The sequence below is a fragment of the Phocoena phocoena genome, chromosome 15 (genome assembly GCF_963924675.1).
Source record: "Phocoena phocoena chromosome 15, mPhoPho1.1, whole genome shotgun sequence".
NCBI classification, from domain to species: Eukaryota; Metazoa; Chordata; class Mammalia; order Artiodactyla; family Phocoenidae; genus Phocoena; species Phocoena phocoena.
Window position 1 is genome coordinate 56,327,675 of NC_089233.1, and position 24,652 is coordinate 56,352,326.

The window sequence follows — 24,652 nt, forward strand, 5'->3', positions numbered from 1 at the left end:
TATAGCCTCTCAGGAGGCAGTTCACATTTGGATGCCTGTTTGAGCCTTGAGGCACAAATCATCATTCTGAGCCGTGGTTCCTTAATTTCTCTTAGGGGAGAGCAGAGAGCTTTATTGAATATTATGTGTTCCAGTCTTCTCTGCATGCCTGACAAGAGAAAGTGCTTTTCTATGTTTGACATCACCTCTCATGGATTGGATACATGAGATGAAAAATGAGAAGTTATGAGATGAAGTTATCATGTAAATGAAGTGATCTTCATCATAGACTCTATACCAGCCTTGAGAAGAATGAGGCTTGGCTCCTGCCTTTAAGGAAATCCCGGATTAGTGCAGAAATAGATTTCCCAAGGCTTTGTGCCTTATATGAGAGAGATGCCAAAAAAAATTAGAATAGTGCTGGGAGGGGTCTTGCACCCCAGACTTACTTTCTCCTCCCCAGGTGGCTCAGTATATAAAGTTTGAGATGCCTGTCCTTAAAAGCTTCATTCAGAAGCTCCAAGAGGAAGAAGATCGGGAAGTAAAGAAGCTGATGCGCAAGTAAGCATAACCCCTGGGGTGGCTGGTTGGGTTTCTCCTGAGGCCTCAGTGAGAAGAGTCTCTGTTCAGGAACTTTGCAGGGGCTGTGAGGAGCTGCCGCCTGGGCCTGGGACTGTGTTCAGGGGGCTTCCCATTGACAATGCCAGATCTCAGATCTCAGGTGGGGACTTGAAACATCAGTGTGTTGGTCGTTCTGCTTCTCGTTCAACTTCTCATTTTTTTTTTTTTTTTTTTTTTTTTTTTTGCGGTACGCGGGCCTCTCACTGTTGTGGCCTCTCCCGTTGCGGAGCACAGGCTCCGGACGCGCAGGCTCAGCGGCCACAGCTCACTGGCCCAGCCGCTCCGCGGCACGTGGGATCCTCCCGGACCGGGGCACGAACCCGCGTCCCCTGCATCGGCAGGCGGACTCTCAACCACTGCGCCACCAGGGAAGCCCTCAACTTCTCATTTTGATGTGGGACATAAAATTGTTCCAAGGATTTCAGGAAGGTTGTCTCGGCAGTGGAAATTTGAGCAGAGTAACCCTAAAATCCCTTCCTCACATCCTTTCTCCCTTTTTAACATTTCTCTTCTGGAAATTGCATTTGGGTTGAAAAGTCCAGTACTAAAACTTTGTTCTGGGGAGGATTTTGTTATTTTTTGATCATGTTTAGTCATAAAGTAGAGCTGCGTTTCATAGATATTGGCAGAAAAATTGATTTTTTTGCCGCTAAAGTCAATGCTACATTTTCTGTGTTGATGATAATAATATGATAGCAGTTAACATTTATTGAACACTTACTGTGTGCCAAACTTTAAAAATAGTTTTGCTGTGCAGTGCAAAACCACGTTAGCCCTGCATAACAGTGCCCACTCCAGTATCTGAATTACCATAATTCAGGGAAGGGATGAAAAAACCATACTCACCACTAAGCCATGGACCTCCATGCCTGGTAGTTGCTATAGTGTCTTTGGCAAAATGCAGATACTGATATTAGATTGAACCATATGAAGTTGTCATTTTTGTAGGCTCCCCCAAAATGGTAAAAGTAATGGCAATTTCATATGGTCCAGCCTAGGTGAGGATTATATGATACTCTATGCATAGTGCCTTGAGCATAGTAAGCACTCAACAAAGGGAATCCCTATTACTGTTCTTGTTATTTCACTTTCTCATTCTTCTTCTCCAGACTTTTTAATCATAATAAAATAATTAGCTTGGAGTGAGCCTCTTCAGTCCCTTTCATCCTGTTGTGGAAATGAACACAAGTAACGAAGTAGTTCAAGAGTGGGCCAGTGAGAGAAGCAAAGGGTTGGGACACTTGGCCCACACTGTGACCCAAGTGATGGGGGAGGGTCATGAGAAGGAGTGTGTTGCTTTCTGCTCTCCACCGAAGCTGTTCTGTCCCCAGGTACACCGTGCTCCGGCTAATGATTCGGCAGAGGCTGGAGGAGATAGCCGAGACCCCAGCAACAATCTGAGCCACAGGGAGGGGATCCAGATGCCGTGGAGGGCATTGTTGACCTGAGAAGACTCACAGGAAGCTGGGCGCCTTCCATGGAAACGTTTAAATGCAAACCTTTCCAGCTCCCAAACCACCATGGAGAAGCCAGCAGACAACTAACTCCCTGACCTTTTTTTCCCTGCTCCTTTCCTTTACTCATGAGGACTTTCCATTTTTATTATAAGAAGAACCCAAAATGTGTGTGTGCACGTGTGTGTGCACATGGTACACATCCACATGCCTACATGATATATTCACATGCAATTCAATTCCAAGCAGCCAGCACAGGTGCTATGAGGCTGGCAGATGTTCTGCTTGTGGGCAGGAAAATCAGAGGAGTCACCGATCTGAGGGGTTTTAGGTTGAAGAAAAGATTTCTCCCCTCAAGTGCCAGGGAGCAGCCATACATGTCTGCTTGTGTTTAGAAGGGGAAATGGGCCCAGCAAACTCACCATTTGGGGTATTTTTATGTTAATAGATACTCTCCCTGTATCCCTAGGAAGGATCTGCAAGTGTGAGATCCTTGGCAGTTAACAAATTAATTAACAAACCATGCCCTTGGGGCAGTTCTGATGGAAAGAAAAAGATAAACCATCAGTGGGGTAGATGCAATAAGCCCACAGGTTTTTACACTGGAAAATTCAATTGTTTTAAATAACAAGGACATATGTGATGGTCTATGTGGATGCCAGTAAAGAATGGATTCTGCCTCCGCCCCCACCTCCCTGGCTACCTCTAGGAGATAGGGGAGCCTGATGTTTGTCTCAGCATGCCAAGCTGATGACCCCAACTCTTTGGGGCCTCCCTGAGTTGAAAGAAGTATCTTATGAAACAGGCCTCACTGGTTTGTACATGGCGCCTGGTCTTGTATGGCTGGGAAGTTTCCCTCATTAGAGAAATGTGGAGGCTCCTTGCAGAATGACAGGTGCCTGTAAACCCAGCCCATTTTCATATCCAGTGGTCTTCTTGCACTTGGAGCTGAGGCCCTGCGTTTGCAAAGTCAAGGCTTAATACTTTACAACCACTGGATTTTTGCAAGTTGCCCTCACGTTGTGTGTGGAGATGGACTCTAAGAATGAAGACTTGTCCTGCTACTGACCAAGTGTGGGGTTAAGGGATACTTCTTGGGCTGCCCCGTGAGAGTGTGTAGATAGGATGGAGCTTCTCTCTCAGCTTCTCTGAGCAGCCACCTGGGTGATCTTTAGAGAGATTCCAGTGGAGGGGGAAGGGCAGGAAGAGTCTGTCCTTCTGGGCCCCCATTGGTAAGATCGCCAAGTAGCTCAGCTCCAGTACAACGGATACTGTTTGAAGAGCGACAGATAGATGCTTGGAGCAGGTGCCTGGCTGTGGAGGTCAACCAAGCAAGGCCAGAAGCTCCTAACACTGAGCCTTGTTATGGTAGGGAAGCTCCCCATCTGTTCTCCACCTCTTCTCCAAAGAAGGTTTGGAGAGCTGGGCAGTTGAGGAAAGAAGAGCCACTGATCCGTGCCTGCAAGGACAGTGGACCTTTGCAGCAGAGCTGTTCCTGCCCAGGCACCCTTGCCCCCTACCTGCCCCTGTGGCTTCCATGTAGTCTCACTGTTAACTTTCAAAAGGATGGCATGCTGCTACCTGGCATTTTGCTGAGGGTCTCTTAGCAAGCTTACCTTCTCTGTGGGGAGTGCCACCAGCCCTGTGGGGGATGGACTGGAAATCTGGAGGGCCTTAGCCTCAATCATACACCTCAGTGGGCTTCTGCAAAATGCACAGAAAAAAATGGGGGCCCGGGGAGAGGCTTCCTTTGTTACAGATGGGAAAGAGCAGTTTTGTGAATGCAAACATACTTCCTGAGTTTTGCATTTGAGAAATGACTTAGAAAACTTTTCTTCCGGTTATTTTTATTTTGAATGTTCAAAGCCTTTGTTGGCCCCAGTAATCTTCCTTGAGTGGCTAGGGAAAAAATTTTCCACAAAGCAAATTACTAATGGCTAACTTTTATTGGACAGCCATTTTTGGTTTATCAAAGTTATCTTTAATTTGCACTAGCAATATGATAGTGGTAAATATGGGAGTGTTGCAAAATGTCAGATTTGCCAGATCACTTTCTCAGAAAGTGATACTGAGGTAGACTTGGCTTTTTAAAGATGGGGGGTTGGGATGGAATTGAGGGGAAATCGCATCTTACATGATACATTCCACTTAATGCAGGCTGCACTTTTCCATTTTGGCTCACCCTGTTTAGAAATCATTTCTCATGTACTAATGACCCAGTCAGGAATTTTGGAAAGGTTCTTTGAAATAGCAGCAACTGAAATAGAGACCCTCTGCTGTGATGTGGAGCTGGATTTTCTCACTGGTATCACATGGCCTTGCAGCTTTGAACTCCTGGACTGATTTGTGTGGATTTATGTAATTGTGTGCAATGAACCTGAAATCGTGCGAAGAACAAAAAGGCCAATTTACAGGGTTTTTCCTCACTTGTGAAAAGCAGCATAGCCACATCTGAGTCTTTTTCCAGGGGCTTATGTTACAAGGTGATCAAATGAAGGAAAAACCTGAGTTTATCGTTGGGAAGGGGATCCGGTCCCCCTGGTGATGATGGAATTAAGCACAAGGTCACATTCTTAGTCATCACATTAGTGGGAAGGTGAGGAGTTAAATTTTGTGGTGGGGGGGAGTGGTTACCTTGGGGAGGGATTGAAAAGCACAAACAATAGGTTTGCCTGTGCAAACTGGTGAGGAATGTGTACACTGGTCTCCAGACTTGTGGACTTTGTGAGTTGAGGTTGAGGTGGGAGGATCTCAGATTAGCCACCTACCCCTGTGACAAATGCTGAGCCCTGAGGTTGAGGTTTTGGTCTGAGACTTCAAGGAGAAATATTTTCACCCTTCCCTCCTCTCTACCAGAAAGAAAACAATACTCTCTCCTAGGGACCTCCCAATAAAGACATTTTATCTCTGTAGATAAGACTTTAGGATATAAAGACCAAAACAAACAAAAACACTCAAGAAACAAACTCTGTTCTCCGATGCAAACATGTCTTGGCAAGAATTCTTTTCTTTGGAGTTGGGCTGTTATTTCAGTGTTAGGAGGTTGGAAGGAGAAATGGACCAGAGAAAAGCAGGAAGCTCTCTTAAGGAAAGAGAAGCTCACTTTAAAAAATAGAACTATTTCAAAGCTCTGTAGCACAGAGAACATGATGCCATAGATACATCTCCAAGAGAAATTCCTATATGAACAAAGGAATTCCAGTGCCTCATAGTGACAAAACCATGATGTGAGGGCCAAGGTAGGAGGCAGAGATCTCCTTGAACACCTGTTGCAGCAGTACAGATTCTCGAGTCAAGCCTCTGAAAATTGTTTTACACAAAGTCTTGTTGGAGGCAGATGAGATGAAGAATGATCTCCTAGAGAGGTAAAAATAAAGACAAATGTGGCACCCCTTCTTTCAGAGGGAATTGACAGTGTTTACCCTGTCATGGGAGGTCACAGCGCCCCCTGTGTTATAGCCAGGCACCAGACATGGACAAGCTGTGAAAGGAGAGCCTCAGTTTTCCTGTGGAGTCTCCCCGGCAATCGCAGACCTGTTTCCCAGGCTGATGGTTCCTGGTGTGTTACTGCTAGTGTTTCTTAAGGGTTTCCTCACTTGATTTAGCTTTGTGAAGTATCTTTCTTCTTAATCATAACTTGCTTTTCGAGCAATGGTACATGACCTCGTTCAATGTTTGGTTCTGAAGTTATAAACTGATGTGTTTAGGTATCTTAATGTAACTTGGCAAGTCCTCAGTAGGGAGCTGTGAATTTCTGTAACATTTTGATATGTTTTAAAGCACCTGACTTAGATCTTGTTGAATAAAGCACTTTCAAAGAGAAGTCCCCGGTGGACAGGTGTGTGCGTGTCCGCTGCATTACAGGAGGGTTGGGGATGGGAAAGTGAAGGTGCATCCAGGAGACGCTTTGATTTTCTTTTCAGAGTTTATGGTTTGACTGGCACTCTGACGTGGTTCTAATGTTCCAAAAAGGAAGTGAAATGAGAATATTCCCTATGAATCTTGAGTTCAGACCCTGGTGGAGCCAAGAATTGTAGAAACAGCTGGGGACAGCTATTCAGTGAGGCTGGATTTTTGTCCTAACTCTACACTTGGCTTGTTGGGGCCAATTCACTGAACCTTTTTCTAGGACTTGGTTTCCTCATCTGTAAAATGACCAAGCCACTGTCAGGGTTTGGGGACCTGGGCTTGCCTCTGTTGGAGGCACAGCCCCCCAGGGGTTGCCAAGCCTAAGACCTTTAGACTAGGGCCCAAATTCCATGCTATGGTGTGAGACAAGTGTGATGGTTAATTTTATGTGCAACTTGGCTAGGTCATGGTACCCAGATATTTGGTCAAACACTAGTCTGGGTGTTGCTGTGATGGTATTTTTAGATGAGAGTAACATTTAAGTCAATAGACTTTGAGTAAAGCAAATTACCCTCCATAATGTGGGTGGGCCTCATCCAATCAATTGAAGGCTGTAACAGAAAAACACTGACTCACCTGAGGGAAAGGGAATTCTGCCTCCAGTCTGCCTTTGGACTTCAGCTGCAACATTGGCTCTTCTCTGGGCCTCCAGATTGCCAGCCTACCCTTCAGATTTTGGACTTCCCAGCTCTCACAATTGCATGAACCAATTCCTTAAAGTAGATCCCTATCATCTATCTATCTATCGTCTCTCTCCATCCTATTGGTTCTGTTTCTCTGGAGAACTCTAACACAGAGAGAGGTTGTGTGGCTGGTTCATAACATTTAAATATGTGATTGACAGTTGTCTTTCTAGGAAATCTGGCCATGGAGCATAAAGAGTGACCAACATAATTTGGCCTCTAGAAAAAGGTAGCAACCAAGACAAGATTTTTATCAATGCTGCCGAACAATGCTTATAGGTACTTAAAAAGAGAGAAAAGTTTGGATAATGGTGGTTCCCCTTTAATTGTTGTTTTGATTTCTTACATTTAGAGTTTTCACTCCAAGCAGTAGCTTTTTTTTTTTTTTTTTTCAAGCAGTAGCTTTTTAGGTGCTGAATTAACTAAACTAAGTGAAATAGATGAGGAGACAGGTAACACTTCCAAGGCAGTGAGGTTTTTGTACTGTACAGTATGTGGATGTAGGCAACATAAACAAAAGATAAATGGTCTGTTTGGGGCCCCACCAAGACCCCAAATCAGGCAGTAAACTTTATAGAATTTAAGAGTGCCTGAAGTCACCCAACAAATACTAATAGCCGCTGCCAAAGGAGTCGGCAGTTTTTGTCTTGCCTTATGAAAACAGATTTTATGAAATAATTTATTGGTATCCATTTTAGGTAATGAAGCTCTTACTGAATGGAGTTTGCTGTGAGCACCAGACTTTAAAGTTCTGAATACATTTGAGTAGGTTTTGCTGGAATGCTTTAGATGCAAGCAAACCCACTGAAAATTGAACTTGGATAAAATTGACATTGCTCTTTTCATTTAAAACCAAGAAAAATAGGAGGTGGGGGGAATGCAGGGGAGAAAAAAACCCAACCAAACAAAATAAAAATGATTACTTTTATTTAAGTATGTAATTATATAACAATGACTATGTAAATTAACTTTATAGAAATAATACCTTATAAATATATACTTTATAAGTACATAAGTTTAGAAGTTTTAAAACTAAGGCCTCATTGGTAGGGGCTGTAAGTCCTGGTTTGCTCAGGACAATTCCAATTTATGTCTGTTGCTCTAGTGTAATTATTAATAGCACCCCCTTTTGCTCTCAAAATGTCCCATTGTGGATGATATATATGGTCACTCTATGCATTGGCCAAAAAGCAGCTTATCACAATTTTAATATGTGAGATTTTTAAGAAAAGCTGTAATTTGGAATTTAAATGTTAAGTTTAAGCTTTAGGCTAGAACTGAAATCTAAACCCATGTTTCGGTGGAAAGCAGAATATAATATGGATATTTTATATATCACTGTTTTGATAATGCTGATTTAAATGTACTTGCATTAGAGCAAAATCCATTTTTCTTTTGGAGTTTTAAAACTGGATACATTAGCACTAACTTGTGACTTTGAATGCCACACTACCCGTGTCTGCAGAACCATCTAAGGGATCAGCAGCACCCACATTTGGGTCTCTTAAAATATCCTCCACTGAGAGAAACCTGGGCTCCCGGAGGGTAGCTTGTGCCAAAGCTTGGATCAGAAGGAACAGGACAGCGTGGGCTGTCTTACTAATGGGAATAATTATGTCTCAGAGATGTCTGGAGTGTAATTTCAGGAACAAAATGCTGATGAGAACTCCCACACATAGCCAATATTGAATGTCTGGGGCCATAAAAAGCCTGGAATCCAAAATGACCCCAAAGAAAGATTTTTAAAGGCAAGGGACATACTTACAGAAATGTAATGTATTGTTTAACTTAAAAAGTTCCTTCACCAAATTTTGGCAATAACATGAGTTGTCACAAAAATTAATATAAGTAGTTTGGCCAAAACCCTTAAGTTAACTAAGCAAAAACAGCAAACTACAACATCCATGACCCATTAAAAGAAACCAACAAATAAAAGTTGAATTTAAAGTGGTCGTAATAATCTAGAGAGAAGTTATTAGAAACAATAAATTGATTTTACAAAGTTGCTAAAACAATGTGACTATATACAAATTAATTTTATTTCTATGTATCAGCAATAAAAGATCATAAAATAAAATTTAAAAATGGAAAGGTATACTTCATTTATGAATTGGGAAGATAGCAACTCTCTTTAAATTGATCTAATTAATCCCAATAAAAAGCCAAGTAGGTATACCTCAATCAAAAAAAAGCCAAAGCCAAGTAGGACTTTTTCTTTTTTTTTTTTTTTTTTTTTTTTTATGCGTTACGCGGGCCTCTCACTGTTGTGGCCTCTTCCCGTTGCGGAGGACAGGCTCCGGACGCGCAGGCCCAGCGGCCATGGCTCACGGGCCCAGCCGCTCCGCGGCATGTGGGATCCTCCCAGACCGGGGCACGAACCCGTGTCCCCTGCATCGGCAGGCGGACTCTCAACCACTGCGCCACCAGGGAAGCCCCAAGTAGGACTTTTTCTTTCTTTCTTCTTTCCTTCTGTGGTAATGCTACAGGTAAAATAAAAACCATAAACATGGGTATTATTCAGCCATTAAAAGTATAATTATACATTTATTTAGAAACATTGGAAAACATTACATAAAGTGAATAAAATTGCATGTTCAGTATGATTGCAGGCCTATATATGAAAGCCTATTGAAAAAGTTACCTTGGAGTGGTGAGATTATGTTTTCTTTATGCTTCTATTACATTGGCTTTTTTTTTTTGGCGGCGCATGGCTTGGGGGATCTCTGTTCCCCAACCAAGGATGGAACCCATGCCCGCTGTAGTGGAAGCTCAGAGTCCTAACCACTGGACTGCCAGGGAATTCCCTACATTGGCTTTTGGATTAAAATTTCCTGTTTAGTGTGTCCAAAAGCACATGTAAATGTAAAAACACAAAACAATGAAAACAATGGCCAGAGGATTAAAGCCAGCTAGGCTCTCATCTCCCTGCCAGTGTCAGTTTTCTCTAAGCACAAGACTTCAAAATCCCGTTGTAACATGAGGCCCATCGTGCAACTGAAATACAGTCTCTATATGCCAAAACCATATGTGTGTGTGTGTGCAATGTACACGCACCACACACACACACACATACAGACACCAGAATGGAAAGATCACATCCATAGTTCTAAGGTCTTTGAGAAAACCAGCCACTCTGATGTCTTGACTGTGCTGAAGGATGGAGTCTCCTTGTGAGAAACTCAGGAGCTCCCTGTGTTTAGTCTCAGTCACACTGGACACCAAACTTACTTTCTAATTGTACTCTCAATGCTCCTTTCAGGAACTGGACAAGCAAAAGCTTTCAAAAGGAGAAAAAAAATGCCTATCATGAATTCTGGAAACCTGAGATTCGCCAGAATATACCATCAGATTGCTCTGCTTTCAGTTTCTCACATTCTGAAGTTCTCTTTATTAAGAATTGGGTACCAGAAGCAAGGCCTGCTTGGCTAATCAAAGCCTTTTATGGTAGATTCTGGATAAATGTATGCTTCACCCCACTCTAGCACACAGGACACTCCCTATTTCCCAATCCTGTCTCATGCACCTGGAGGTCTGAGCCAGGAGGTTTGATCTACATTCCCACAAAGTACTTTTCCCAAGGGCTTTAGGGAAGATAATGTCTGGGGATAGTGGCATTGAAGACTCTTCCTGGAGTGACTCAGATAATTATCAAATAAATTGATAAATTTAATCAGGTATCTACCAGCACCCTAAAAACATATGCACACTCTTCCAACAATAAATAATACTAAAATAACTCAAATGATCCCAAGTGATCCTAAAATGCCCTTAGAATCTCCCCACCCTAGAAAAACTCGAGGATCCTGAAGATCCTTGTAAATTCCACGCCAGTGGTTTTGAACTTCAGGTGGCATCATTGATTTATTTATTTTCTCCACTAGAACCCACACTCTATGAGGGTAACCTCAACACCCAGAGTAGGACATGACTCTTGGTAGGCACCTTGATAATATTTGTGCAATGAACAAATGAATATCCAGATGTACCCCAAACACAAAGACCTCAAAATGCGAAGACCACCAAGGCTAACAACCTCAAGGTCTTGACCCAAATTCTTTATCACAATCACTATAATCCCTCTTAAAATGACTTTGCTTTGCTTTGCTTTTGGCTGTGCCTCATGGCCATGGCAGTGAAAGCCTGGAATTCTAAGCACTAGGCCACTAGGGAACTCCCTAAAATGACTTTGGATCATCCCAAACTATCCGATGGGCCACGAATCACTGCAAATGGACCATAAATTACTGCAAATGATCCTAAACCCTTGGTGATCCTAAATACCTGAAATGGCCTAAGACTTCAAATAATCGTGAAGATCCTGAAGAGAAGTAAATTACTCAAAATGACTTAAGCCCTAAGTGAATGTCAGTGGCTTTAAATGATGCCAAATGATATAAAACATCCTTCAAAAACTCTAAGCAATCCAAGTAGAAGTTAAACACTGGAAATATCTAGAAGACCTTCAATATTTTGACTCCTAAATAATCCTAACTCTAAATACATAAAATACGCTGAATGATGAAAATGACCCTAATTCTAAGGACTTTAAAGAATCCAATAATTTCAATGACCCAATGGTTAATGTGTCTAAAAACCCTAAAGCTCTAATGACTGGAAATGGTCCCACATGACCCTGCACTATGCTAGAAGACAGGCCTTCTTGGGGGAATCTTGTTAAGATGTTGATTCTGTAGATCTGAGGTGGGGCTTGAGACCCTGTCTTACTATCAAACTCTCAGGGGATGCCATTGTTGCTGGTTCACAAATCACACTCTGAACAACAAGGATAGAAGTCACATAAACCTGGATGGCCCCAAAGGATCCTAAGAAAACTAAAACAACCCTACATTCTAAAATGTCCTCAAAGATCCGAAACAAAACTAGACCCTAAATCCTAAGCAGCACTAAACATCCTCAGGTTTCTTAAATGATGCTTAAAATCCTAAGCCCCAAATTATCCCATGTGACCCTAAACTAACTCAAACAGCTCTACATGACCCTAAGGATCACAATAGACTGTAAAAGATTTTAAACCTTACACCTCTGTATAGCACCTTTAAAATCCAAATTTGCTTTAAATGACTCTAAACCCTTTCAGTCCAAAAGACCATAAAAAACCCAAGAAATCCTAAGTATACTTAAATTCCAGATTCCCTAAACAATTCTAATTGATCCAAAATTATCCCAAACCCAAATTAACCTGAAACAGTTTCAATGGAGCCTAGATCTATTGAGCCTGACTTTCCCAGTCTCAGTGACATTAATGCTAACAACTCTAATAAACTTGACATTAATGAGTCAGCAATCCTAAACCCTAACAGGCAATGGAACAGACACTTTATGGATGGCCTCTCCAGACTCTGATTACCCCAGTCCCAATGACTCACCTCCTCCCTGGAATAAAGTTATGATTCATCCCATTGCTACTATCATTGCACCTGCATCTCCACCATTCCAGCTGTGGTGGCTGAAGTGCAAGCCCTTATCCAATAGGATACAACCCATCCCGCTCAGCTAGGCACCTGGGTGCCCCAGGGCCCTGGAAGGTGGGGAGGAAGCAGAACATCATTCTCTCCTGAGGCCTGAGCAGGGGAGTGCCTCTTCTCTACAAGAGGCATCTGTAGAGAGATGCTTGTAGGCATCTGGCTACATGACTGACCAGAGGCCCATGTGGTCCTTTTCACACCAGTGACTCTTTCCATACTGGTTACACATTCTAGCATCTTCAAACCAATGGCTTGGGTCTGCTTTGACCTATCATACCCAGAGTTAATGCTCTACCTACTATCTGGAGCTTCCACCAGGACCAGCAGGGCCATTTGGCTCATGCTCAAATTAATGCAGGGCCTTAAATATATGCTTTTAACACTATCACTAGATGATATACAATAGTGTCTTAGTTTGGGTTCCTCCAGAAGGCGACTCTAAGTCCTGGATTTGAGGACTAGAAGTTTATTCGGGAAGTGATTCCAAGAAAGACTGGAAGTGGAGTGGGGAAGGGAAGGAAGCCAATATAGGGTGCATTATCAGTTAAGTTACCACTATGGGCAACTACAGCTCAATCCCACAGCAGACCTCTGGGAGCCAGGGTAGAGCACACCTCAGAGTTCTCCCACTGAAGGGTGAGAGAGCTGGGGTATTTATACACCAACTTTCATCAGGCATTGGTAGGGGGCTGCTCTTGGGAGAGGAGGGATCCATTAATTCCCCAGCATATCTGGCTTGCAGTGTACACAGGCAGAACAGACTCTGGTGGCCAAGGGACACAGATGCTGGCTGTTAGTGGTCAGGTGTATGTACACAGAAATAGCAGGCGATACGAACAATGTCTGCTACATGAAGTTGTTGTAGGGATATATGTATACATATAGCTGATTCAGTTCACTGTACAGTAGAAACTAACACAACGTTGTAAAGCAATTATACTCCAATAAAAAAAGAAATACATGCTTCCTATTCTCAAGGTAAGAAAAAAGTGACAATTTGTTAGATGTAAATATTTAAGCTATTCCACACTTTTGTAAACTTGTTTCTGCATTTCTTCATCTTGCAATTTCCTGGATGCCCTAAATAGAAAGGGCATCTATTTCTCCTCCATTCCAGGAATTTATCTAGGGCCCACATAAATATTTCACCATAATTTCCCCCTTTCAAAATCCTTAACTTAATCACATTTGCAAAGATCTTTTTTCCATATAAGATAACATTTATAGGTTCCAGGGATCAGGACCTTATATTTTGGGGGGAATTTTCAACCTACTACACTATGGAAAGCCTGGACTACTTTGGAAAAAGTGAAGTTAGAAAAAAATGATGCCCACAGTCGGTTGTATGACCCTGTTTAGCAGACAAGAAAATGCATAACTTTGAAGCCTGGAACACTGCCCAGCCATGAAAAACAAAGATAAGAGAAACAAGACCAAGGCAAGGCTGACCCCAGACCCCCAGCTCCCAGCACCCACACGTCTCAAAGCTCATTCCCTACTTCTAAGCCATCTCAAGGCCACCAAAAAATTATGGGTAATTCCCAAAGCAATTAGTGAACTGAGGAAGCTTTTGTTCTTTTCCTCTGTCATTCATTTAACACTAGAATCAATTAAGACCCCAGACACAGAGAGATGAGAAAGAGGGTGTTTTCATCTCTGGAAAGACAGTGTGTCCCAGGGCAGGAGGCCTTCTCTTTGCAAGCCTGAATGAAATGCTGAAATTGCCCCTCTATTTTCTTGCTCCAGCCCAAGCAGTTAGCTCCAACTTGTTTCACCTTGGTGAGGTTGCCTCCATTCTCAGATTACAACAGATGGCCCCATCTCAGATATTCAGCTTAGGTTTTCTTTCTCTAAGTAGTCCAGGTCATTTAGGTTTTGGGGGGCAACTTTGAGGTGACTTCCTTCATTCTCCTCAGAGAACACAGCTGACAACCCAAAGGTATCTGCCAGACAGAAATAATGACTGCAGGCATTTTGGGGACACAGTGCTGAGTTTTCTGTCACCTGACCACATTAGAGAAACCCTTTGCTCTGCAGACTCGGGGACTAATTTATGCACCAGAGGGACCAACCAGGCTTGTTTCCTGGAACACTGGACTTCCTAGGCTGTGTCCACAAGATGGCTTGTGGACTCCTAGGAGGGGGTATATAGGGAGCTCAGGCCAGTGGTTGGGCAGTGCCCTTCCTGCTGTGACATTCAGCCTTGTCCTTTTTCTTCTGACTCTTTTTTCAATTGTTCCTGGGGCTCATTTCAGGGGTCATACATTGGTGCCCACTTGTAGAACACTCCAGGCTTCAGAGCCCTCCAAGTGAACCTGGATCTTTCTGACTTGTCTAGGTCCTGCATATTCCCTGCTGTATTTTCCACCTGTGGCCACAATGCCCACCCTGGACAACTTGGATCCCAGTTGCCTACCTGCTGTCCAGGCCACTCCTACCATTCATTAGTTCTCAGGTAGCTTTTCGTCTTGGCTGCTTCCTCCTCCCTCTTCCGTAGACTTTGCCTGGAGATGGCCCTGGGGCCCATCAGGCTTGGGAGCTCTCTTTCCTCTAACCTATCCCCCACTGGCTTCCAACTGCACTTACAATGAACTCCTACACAGTCTTCAAGGCCCTCATCACCAGCCCTTGGCTACCTCCTTAAGCTCATCTCACACACCTGCCCTCCTTCTCCCCTTGCTCACGCTTTCCTTCTCATGCCACCAACACATTCTCAACTTGGGCCATTTGAACACATGGGTTTCTCTTCCTGAAGTGTCTTGGCTGCACAGTTACCATAGCTAACTAGCTCATTCTCATTTTTCAAGTCTCAGCTCAGATGTCTCCTTGCAAAGAGGCCATCCTGATCACCCTAGTAATGTCTTCCTTCTCCAGTCACTCTTTTCATTATTTAAGAAAGTTTTTTTTATTAAGATAAAATCTGCATACAATGAAATGTACCTATCTTAAATGTACAGCTTAGAGAGTTTTGACAAATGTATACATCCATGTAGCAATATCCCAAATCAAGATACAACCTTTCCTCAGGACCTTGCTATCTGTTTCATCAACTTCACTCAGCTCTGTAGAACATTTCTTGTTTATTTGTATGTTGTCTGTCTCCCCCTCTAAAATGGAAGCTCCCAGAAAACAGAGCTCTCTTCAGTCTCCTTCACTTCTGTTATTCCTCATGGTCAAGACATCCTTCTCTGTTGCACTGAATGAATTAATGAATCGTCTTTTCTATTTGCATGAGCATAAAACCCTGACTTCTAATGCTGCAAACTCACCCAGGGTATTTTCTGGGATTTGACATTGCCCTCCCCTTGGTGGAAAGGAATACAAGATGATGCAGGTAACGCTGAGGTTACTAACACTCTTAGTCCCTGGGCCTAGGGGGAGTGAACCTGTCAGAGCTCTTTCCTCAGCAGTCCCCAGGGACCAGTTTCCTGGAGGACAATTTTTCCCGGGTTAGGGGTCTGTGTGTGTAGGGGGGGGAGGTGGGAGGGGATATATGGTTCCGGCAGTAATGAAAGCACTGGTTCCTGCAGTAATGCGAGCGATGGGGAGCAGCAGATGAAGCTTTGCTTGCTAGCCCCCTGCTCTACCTCACACTCTGCCTCACTGCTTCCACATTCTGCATCCGCTCAGCCTGAGAGGACACCTTGGAGAGTCAAGGTTAGGGTGATTAAACGCAGTCCCAAAGCAAAAAGTCGTTCACACTAACCTCAGAGGTTTGGATGACGTGTGAGTGTGTGGGTTAGAGTTTTTTTTTAAGTAGAATGTACTGACAGATGCTTCACCCTGAAATCATTAAAGAAGGTCTTTATAGATAGCCTCATCCACCAGAGAACAGACAGCAGAAGCACGAAGAACTACAATCCTGCAGCCTGTGGAACAAAAACCACATTCACAGAAAGATAGACAAGATGAAAAGGCAGAAGGCTACGTACCAGATGAAGGAACAAGATAAAACCCCAGAAAAACAACTAAATGAAGTGGAGATAGGCAACCTTCCAGAAAAAGAATTCAGAATACTGATAGTGAAGATGATCCAGGGTCTCGGAGAAAGAATGGAGGCAAAGATTGAGAAGATGCAAGAAATATTTAACAAAGATCTAGAAGAATTAAAGAATAAACACACAGAGATGAACAATACAATAACTGAAATGAAAAATACACTAGAAGGAATCAATAGCAGAATAACTGTGGCAGAAGAATGGATAAGTGACCTGGAAGAGAGAATGGTGGAATTCACTGCTGTGGAACAGAATAAAGGAAAAAGGATGAAAAGAAATGAAGACAGCCTAAGAGACCTCTGGGACAACATTAAACACAACAGCATTCACATTACAGTGGTCCCAGAAGGAAAAGAGAGACAGAAAGGACCCAAGAAAATATTTGAAGAGATTATAGTCGAAAACTTCCCTAACACAGGAAAGGAAATAGCCACCTAAGTCCAGGAAGCACAGAGAGTCCCATACAGGGTAAACCCCAGGAGAAACACACCAAGGAGCATAGTAATCAAATGGGCAAAAATTAAGACAAAGAAAAATTATTGAAAGCAGCAAGGCAAAAGCAACAAATAACATACAAGGGAACTCCCATAAGGTTAACAGCTGATTTCTCAGCAGAAACTCTACAAGCCAGAGGGGAGTGGCATGACATATTTAAAGTGATGAAAGGGAAGAACCTACAAACAAGATTACTCTACCTGGCAAAGATCTCATTCAGCTTCGATGGAGAAATCAAAAGCTTTACAGACAAGCAAAAGCTAAGGGAATTCAGCACCACCAAACCAGCTCTACAGCAAATGCTAAAGGAACTTCTCTAAGTGGGAAAAACAAGAGAAGAAAAGGACCTACAAAAACAAACCCAAAACAATTAAGAAAATGGTAACAGGAACATATAAATCAATAATTACCTTAAACCTGAATGGATTAAATGCTCCAACCAAAAGACACAGGCTCGCTGAACAGATATCAAAACAAGACCCATATATATGCTGTCTACAAGAGACCCAATTCAGACCTAGGGACACATACAGACTGAAGTTGAAGGGATGGAAAAAGATATTCCATGCAAATGGAAATCAAAAGAAAGCTGGAGTAGCAATACTCATACCAGATAAAATAGAGTTTAAAATAGAATGTTACAAGAGACAAGGAAGGACACTACATAATGATCAAGGGATCAATTCAAGAAGAAGATACAACAATTATAAATTTATACGCACCCACATAGGAGCACCTCAATACATAAAGCAACTGCTAACAGCTATAAAAGAGGAAATCAACAGTAACCACAGTAATAGTGGGGAATTTTAACACCTCACTTCCACCAATGGACAGATCATCCAAACAGAAAATTAATAAGGAAACACAAGCTTTAAATGACACAATAGACCAGATAGATTTAATTAATATTTATAGGACATTCCATCCAAAAACAGCAGATTACACTTTCTTCTCAAGTGCGCATGGAACATTCTCCAGGATACATCACATCTTGGGTCACAAATCAAGCCTCAGTAAATTTAATAAAACTGAAATCATATCAAGCATCTTTTCTGACCACAACGCTATGAGATTAGAAATCAATTACAGGGAAAAAAACGTAAAAGACACACACACATGAGGGCTAAACAATACATTATTAAATAACCAAGAGATCACTGAAGAAATCAAAGAGGAAATCAAAAAATACCTAGAAACAAATGACAATAAAAACACGATGATCCAAAACCTATAGGATGCACCAAAAGCAGTTCTAAGAGGGAACTTAGAACTGCTTTTGGTGCATCCTATAGGTTTTGGATCATCATGTTTTTTTGTTTGTTTGTTTTTGTTTTTGTTTTTGCGGTATGCGGGCCTCTCAGTGTTGTGGCCTCTCCCATTGCGGAGCACAGGCTCCGGACGTGCAGGCTCTGGACACGCAGGCTCAGCGGCCATGGCTCATGGGCCCAGCTGATCCACAGCATGTGGGACCCTCCCGGAACGGGGCACAAACCCGTGTCCCCTGCATCAGCAGGCGGACTCTCAACCACTGCGCCACCAGGGAAGCCTGAGATCATCATGTTTTTATTGTCATTTGTTGTTTCCTACCTCAAGAAACAATAAACATCTCAAATTAACAATCTAACCTTACACCTAAAGGAAGTAGAGAAAGAACAACAAACAAAATCCAAAGTTAGTAGAAGGAAAGAAATCATAAAGATCAGAGTAGAAATAAATGAAATAGAAACAAAACAGTAGCAAAGATCAATCAAACTAAAAGCTGATTCTTTGAGAAGATAAACAAAATTGATAAACGATTAGCTAGACTCATCAAGAAAAAGAGGGAGAGGACTCAAATCAATAAAATTAGAAATGAAAAAGGAGAAGTTACAACAGACACTGCAGAAATACAAAGCATTAAGAGACAACTACAAGCAAGTCTATGCCAATAAAATGGACAACCTGGAAGAAATGGACAAATTCTTAGAAAGGTATAACCTTCCAAGACTGAACCAGGAGGAAATAGAAAATATGAACAGACCATTCACAAGTAGTGAAATTGAAACTGTGATTAAAAATATTCCAACAAACAAAAGTCCAGGATCAGATGGCTTCACAGGTGAATTCTATCAAACATTTAGAGAAGAGCTAACACCAATCCTTCTCAAACTCTTCCAAAAAATTTCAGAGGAAGTAACACTCCCAAACTCATTCTACAAGGCCACCAGCACCCTGATACCAAAAGCGGACAAAGAGACTACTAAAAAAGAAAATTACAGACCAATATCACTGATGAATATAGATGCAAAAATCCTCAAAAAAATATTAGCGGGGCTTCCCTGGTGGCGCAGTGGTTGAGGGTCCACCTGCCGATGCAGGGAACACGTGTTCCAGATGGGAAGATCCCACATGCCGTGGAGCAGCTGGACCCGTGAGCCATGGCCGCTGAGCCTGCGCGTCCGGAGCCTGTACTCTGCGACGGGAGAGGCCCCGATAGTGAGAGGCCCGCGTACCGCAAAAAAAAAAAAAAAAAAAAAAAAATTAGCAAACAGAATCCAACAACACATTAAAAGGATCATACACCATGATCAAGTGGGATTTACCCCACGGATGCAAGGATTCTTCAATATAAGCAAATCATTCAATGTGATACACCACATTAACAAACTGAAGAAGAAAAACCATATGATCACCTCAATGGATGCAGGAAAAGCTTTTGACAAAATTCAAAAGCTTTTCACCCATTTATGATAAAAACTCTCCAGAAAGTGGGCATAGCGAGAACCTACCTCAACATAATAAAGGCCATATATGACAAACCCACAGCAAACATCATTCTCAATGGTGAAAAACTGAAAGCATTTCCTCTAAGATCAGGAACAAGACAAGGAGGTCCACTCTCACCACTATTATTCAACATAGTGTTGGAAGTCCTAGCCATAGCAATCAGAGAAGAAAAAGAAAAAAAAGGAATACAAATTGGAAAAGAAGAAGTAAGACTGTCAGTGTTTGCAGATGACATGATACTATACATAGAGTATCCTAAAGATGCCACCAGAAAACTACTAGAGCTAATCAATGAATCTGGTAAAGTTGCAAGATACAAAATTAATGCACAGAGATCTCTTGCATCCCTATACACTAATGATGAAATATCTGAAAGAGAAATTAAGGAAACACTTCCATTTACCATTGCAACAAAAAGAATAAAATACCTAGGAATAAACCTACCTAGGGAGATAAAAGACCTGTATGCAGAAAACTATAAGACACTGATGAAAGAAATTAAAGATGTTACCAAGAGATGGAAAGATATATCATGTTCTTGGATTGGAAGAATCACCATTGTGAAAATGACTATACTACCCCAAGCAGTACAGATTCAATGCAATTCCTCTCAAACTAGCAATGGCATTTTTTACAGAACTAGAACAAAAAATCTTAAAATTTGTATGGAGACACCAAAGACCCCAAATAGCCAAAGTGATCTTGAGGGGAAAAACAGAGCTGGAGGAATCAGGCTCCCTGACTTCAGACTATACTACAAAGCTACAGTAATCAAGTCAGTATGGTACTGGCACAAAAACAGAAGATAGCTCAATGGAACAGGATAGAAAGCCCAGAGATAAACCCACACACCTATGGTCAACTAATATATGACAAAGGAGGCAAGGATATACAATGGAGAAAAGACAGTCTCTTCAATAAGTGGTGCTGGGAAAACTGGAAAGCTACATCTAAAAGAATGAAATTAGAACACTCCCTAACACCATACACAAAAATAAACTCAAAATGGTTTAGAGACCTAAATATAAGACTGGACACTATAAAACTCTTCAATGAAAACATGGAAGAACACTCTTTGACATAAATCACAGCAAGATCTTTTTTGATCCACTTCCTAGAGTAATGGAAATAAAAACAAAAATAAACAAATGGGACCTAATGAAACTTAAAAGTTTTTGCACAGCTAAGGAAACCACAAACAAGACCAAAAGACAACCCTCAGAATGGGAGAAAATATTTGCAAACGAATCAACAGACAAAGGATTAATCTCCAAAATATATAAACAGCTCATGCAGCTCAATATTTAAAAAAAACAAACAACCCATCCAAAAATGGGCAGAAGACCTAAATGGACATTTCTCCAAAGAAGACATACAGATGGCCAGGAAGCACATGAAAAGCTGCTCAACATCACTAATTATTAGAGAAAAGCAAATCAAAACTACAATGAGGTATATCACCTCACACCAGTTAGAATGGGCATCATCAGAAAATCTACAAACAACAAATGCTGGAGTGGGTGTGGAGAAAAGGATACCCTCCTGCACTGTTGGTGGGAATGTAAATTGATACAGCCACTATGGAGAACAGTATGGAGGTTCCTTAAAAAACTAAAAATAGAATTACCATATGATCCAGCAATCCCACTACTGGGCATATACCCAGAGAAAACCGTAACTCAAAAAGACACATGCACCCCAGTGTTCATTGCAGCACTATTTACAATAGCCAGGACATGGAAGCAACCTAAATGCCCATTGACAGACAAATGGATGAAGAAGTCGTGGTACGTATAAACAATGGAATATTACTCAGCCATAGAAAGGAATGAAACTGGGTTATTTGTAGAAACATGGATGGATCTAGAGACTATCATACAGAGCGAAGTAAGTCAGAAAGAGAAAAACAAATATTGTATATTAACGCATATATGTGCAACCTAGAAAAATGGTACAGAGGAACCGGTTTGCAGGGCAGAAATTGAGACACAGATGTAGAGAACAAACGTATGGACACCAAGGGGGGAAAGTGGCGTGGGGTGGGGGTTGGTTGGGATGAATTGGGAGATTGGGATTGACATGTATACACTAATATGTATAAAATGGATAACTAATAAGAACCTGCTGTACAAAAAAAATAAATTAAATTAAATTCAAGAAAAAAAAAGGTGTTTAAAAACCTATCTCCAGGGGGTTCCCTGGTGGCGCAGTGGTTGAGAGTCCGCCTGCCGATGCAGGGGACGCGGATTCGTGCCCCGGTCCGGGAAGGTCCCACATGCCGCAGAGCGGCTGGGCCCGTGAGCCATGGCCGCTGAGCCTGGGCGTCCGGAGCCTGTGCTCCGCAATGGTAGAGGCCACAGTGGTGAGGGGCCCGCGTACCGCACAAAAAAAAAAAAAAAAAAAAAAAAAAAAAAAAAAAAAAAAACCTATCTCCAGGAGGTGGTAGATGTGGAGGCAGCAGGTGAAGGCAATGCTCCCTGATGGTACCTCCTAGCTCTGTGACTCCCTGAGGATTTCGTTGTCATTGCCCTACCCAGCTATTAGCAGAGAGTAACAACCAGGCTCCCTATCCCAGGCCCAGCCCCGAGAAGGATTTGGAGCTAAGAAAGACAGGCCCATCTTTCATTCTGGGTGAGCCTGGTAGCTAATGAGAATGCGAAAAGCAAACTCGGCAGATGGCCTCGTTACAGGCGTTCAGGTCGTGAGTGCTGCAGACAGGTTCGGCCCTTGCCCTTTAGGGCCGGTGGTTTAGGGCGCCCTCTGGTGGTCCCGACGCTGTGTTATGCCCACTCCCCCACCTCTTCTGAACAGTGGCTTCCAAAGTGGGGCAGGAAAAGACAGGACTATAACCTCCATTTCAATTGAAATAATTGAATTTTTAAAATTCTTAAAATAGTGACACTTTGATCTTTGTGTCCTTATTTGGTTTGTGTGTCAGCCCCATATCCTGTTGCACAAAGTGAAGGAAAAGACACATGCTGGGAGTGCAAGAGAGCCTCACACAGTGGAGAGGCTGCTGGTGACACCTTCCCTGGGCTCAGTGTTCGGGACATAAAGCTTTTGACACATCCCTGGTGTGTTTTGATGCTTTCTGAGCCAGACTGTTCCGGTTCGAATCCTCATTCTGCTATTATGAGCCCTGGGTTACTCTCTGTCCACTTTCTTCATCATTTTAATGGGAATAATATTAAGACCCATCTCATGATGATGCTACAGGGATTAAATTCCTTTAAAATATTTAGAAAACTGCCTTGGTAAGGACGATATAAGTGGTAGCAACTATTATTTTTAGTTTTGCTGAAGCCCTCACAAAAAACCTAAAAGGCTTAAAAAAATCACTGCAAAAAACATAGATCAAAGATAATATGAATAATGCAAGTGGCCACTAACATTAATATTTAAAAGTACATGTATATAATTTATAAACAAATATTAGCATATATTAAGAATGTCACTGAGCGGGTGTCTAATCTGAAAAGTTTTGGAATCACTGGTTCTGAGCCTGGATGGGGACGCGTGATTCCAGTGGAAGGGTTGGCTTCACCCAGCACATCTCTCTTGATTTGTCCTTTGGGTTGGCAAGGGCTTTAGTGTCATGTTTCATGTGGGGACACTGAAGCACAGAGAGGTCAGCAGCCTTATCCAAAATTGCATGGTGTGGTCACTAGCTTAGCTGGGCCTCTTCACTCCAAAGACTGCTGGTTTTCACACCCTCCTAGATGCTCTCCATGACTGTTAACCTCTTGTGGACCCCATTCTCCTCAGAGGTGCAAGGGGAGGCCCATCAACATTTGCAACTCACCCTGTAGCTGCCTCTGCCCACTCCCACTCCCTCCTCTAAAGGATAATCAGGTTTGAGACCAGGAGAGTTTGGGGCTGGGCTCTGCTCTGAACTTTATTGGTTCTGCCATGTCCAGGGTGGAAAATACCTTACATGGTCTTTGTTCTGGTCAGGGCCACTTTCATGGGCTTTCTCTGCCATTCTGGACCTTGAAGTGGCTCTTGTAATTCGTAGACCATATCCAAAGCAGTTGCTGACAAGTAGTATGTAGTTGCACATGATTAATAAAGAACTCCATTTAGGCAAAAGTTTGTGTCAAGTCCATCTCCAGCAAGAGGTATTTCTGAAAAGTCAACTGTCATGTTGGTTTTATAGGACAATTGTTTGAATTTCAGCATAGACTTCTGGTTCAGAAGTTTTAAAATGTATAAGGGACTGGTTAAAAACATCTGTCACCGGGGCTTCCCTGGTGGCGCAGTGGTTGGGAGTCCGCCTGCCAATGCAGGGGACACGGGTTCGTGCCCCGGTCCAGGAAAATCCCACATGCCGCGGAGTGGCTGGGCCCGTGAGCCATGGCCGCTGAGCCTGCACGCCCGGAGCCTGTGCTCTGCAACGGGAGAGGCCACAACAGTGAGAGGCCCGCGTAACGCAAAAAACAAACAAACAAAACAACAAAAAAAACCATCTGTCACATGCCTGACACTGTTCTAGGTAAAGATACATAAAACCGACAAGTGTCTTGCTTGCTCAGAGCTTACATTCTAGTGGAGAAGGGAGGAACAAAAATGTGACTTTGGGCTTGAGCATAAAACTTGCTTTGGACAGTGGAATGTGGGTGTGGCTGAACCACACAGACTCCATTTTGTCAGCTCCATTTAGGCCAGCAGTTCTACCCCCTCCCCTTTCTCTGTGACTGAGCTTCAGCTACTCTCAAGGAATGTGCCCTAGCCAGATAAGTTTCCTATCAACTTTTACCCTTCCCTTCATCTGATATGAAAACTGGAAGAATGACTTTTGCTGATACAAATGGTTAATGGTCATGAGACCCCCCCCAGGGGGAGGGAAAACTCCTGGTTCCTGTCAGTGCAGACATGCTTCTCCCTTGGTAGTCAGATTCTATTTTTAGCTTTAGCCTCTTTAAATCCCCCTGTACCCCTTTTGGTAGAGCAAATTGCAGCTCTGAATGCCTCTGGATCATCCTCTGCCTAATCCTGCCTGTAGGTAAGTTACACGTGGTAAACTTCATAATTTCACTTTATGAAGTTACCTGCTTGTTTTTCCCTCTCAGAGTTCCTTCTTGGTTCACAGGATACTACTCAGTATCTCATCTTTCCAACAAAAGTGACAGTGTGTCAGTTTTGAGCCTAGATCTTAAGAGATCTCACACATTTCTGTTTACTCTATTGTTCCTCTGCTACTGCAGTGAGAAAAACATACCAGTCTGGTCCCAGCAGGAGGATGACAGACGTGTGGAGCA

The 24,652-nt window shown here is 42.6% G+C and overlaps 1 protein-coding gene across 1 annotated transcript in view; it reads left to right on the top strand.

The window, feature by feature from the left end:
• The window catches only part of RASSF2 (Ras association domain family member 2), a 45,445-nt gene extending 43,042 nt beyond the window's left edge, over nt 1–2,403 (top strand). Inside the window, exons 10-11 of the mRNA XM_065892405.1 lie at nt 443–540; nt 1,932–2,403. Of these exons, the coding sequence (XP_065748477.1) occupies nt 443–540; nt 1,932–2,001 (168 nt within the window). The 3' untranslated portion in view covers nt 2,002–2,403. The remainder of the gene's footprint in view (nt 1–442; nt 541–1,931) is intronic.
• Nucleotides 2,404–24,652: the final 22,249 nt, after the last annotated feature.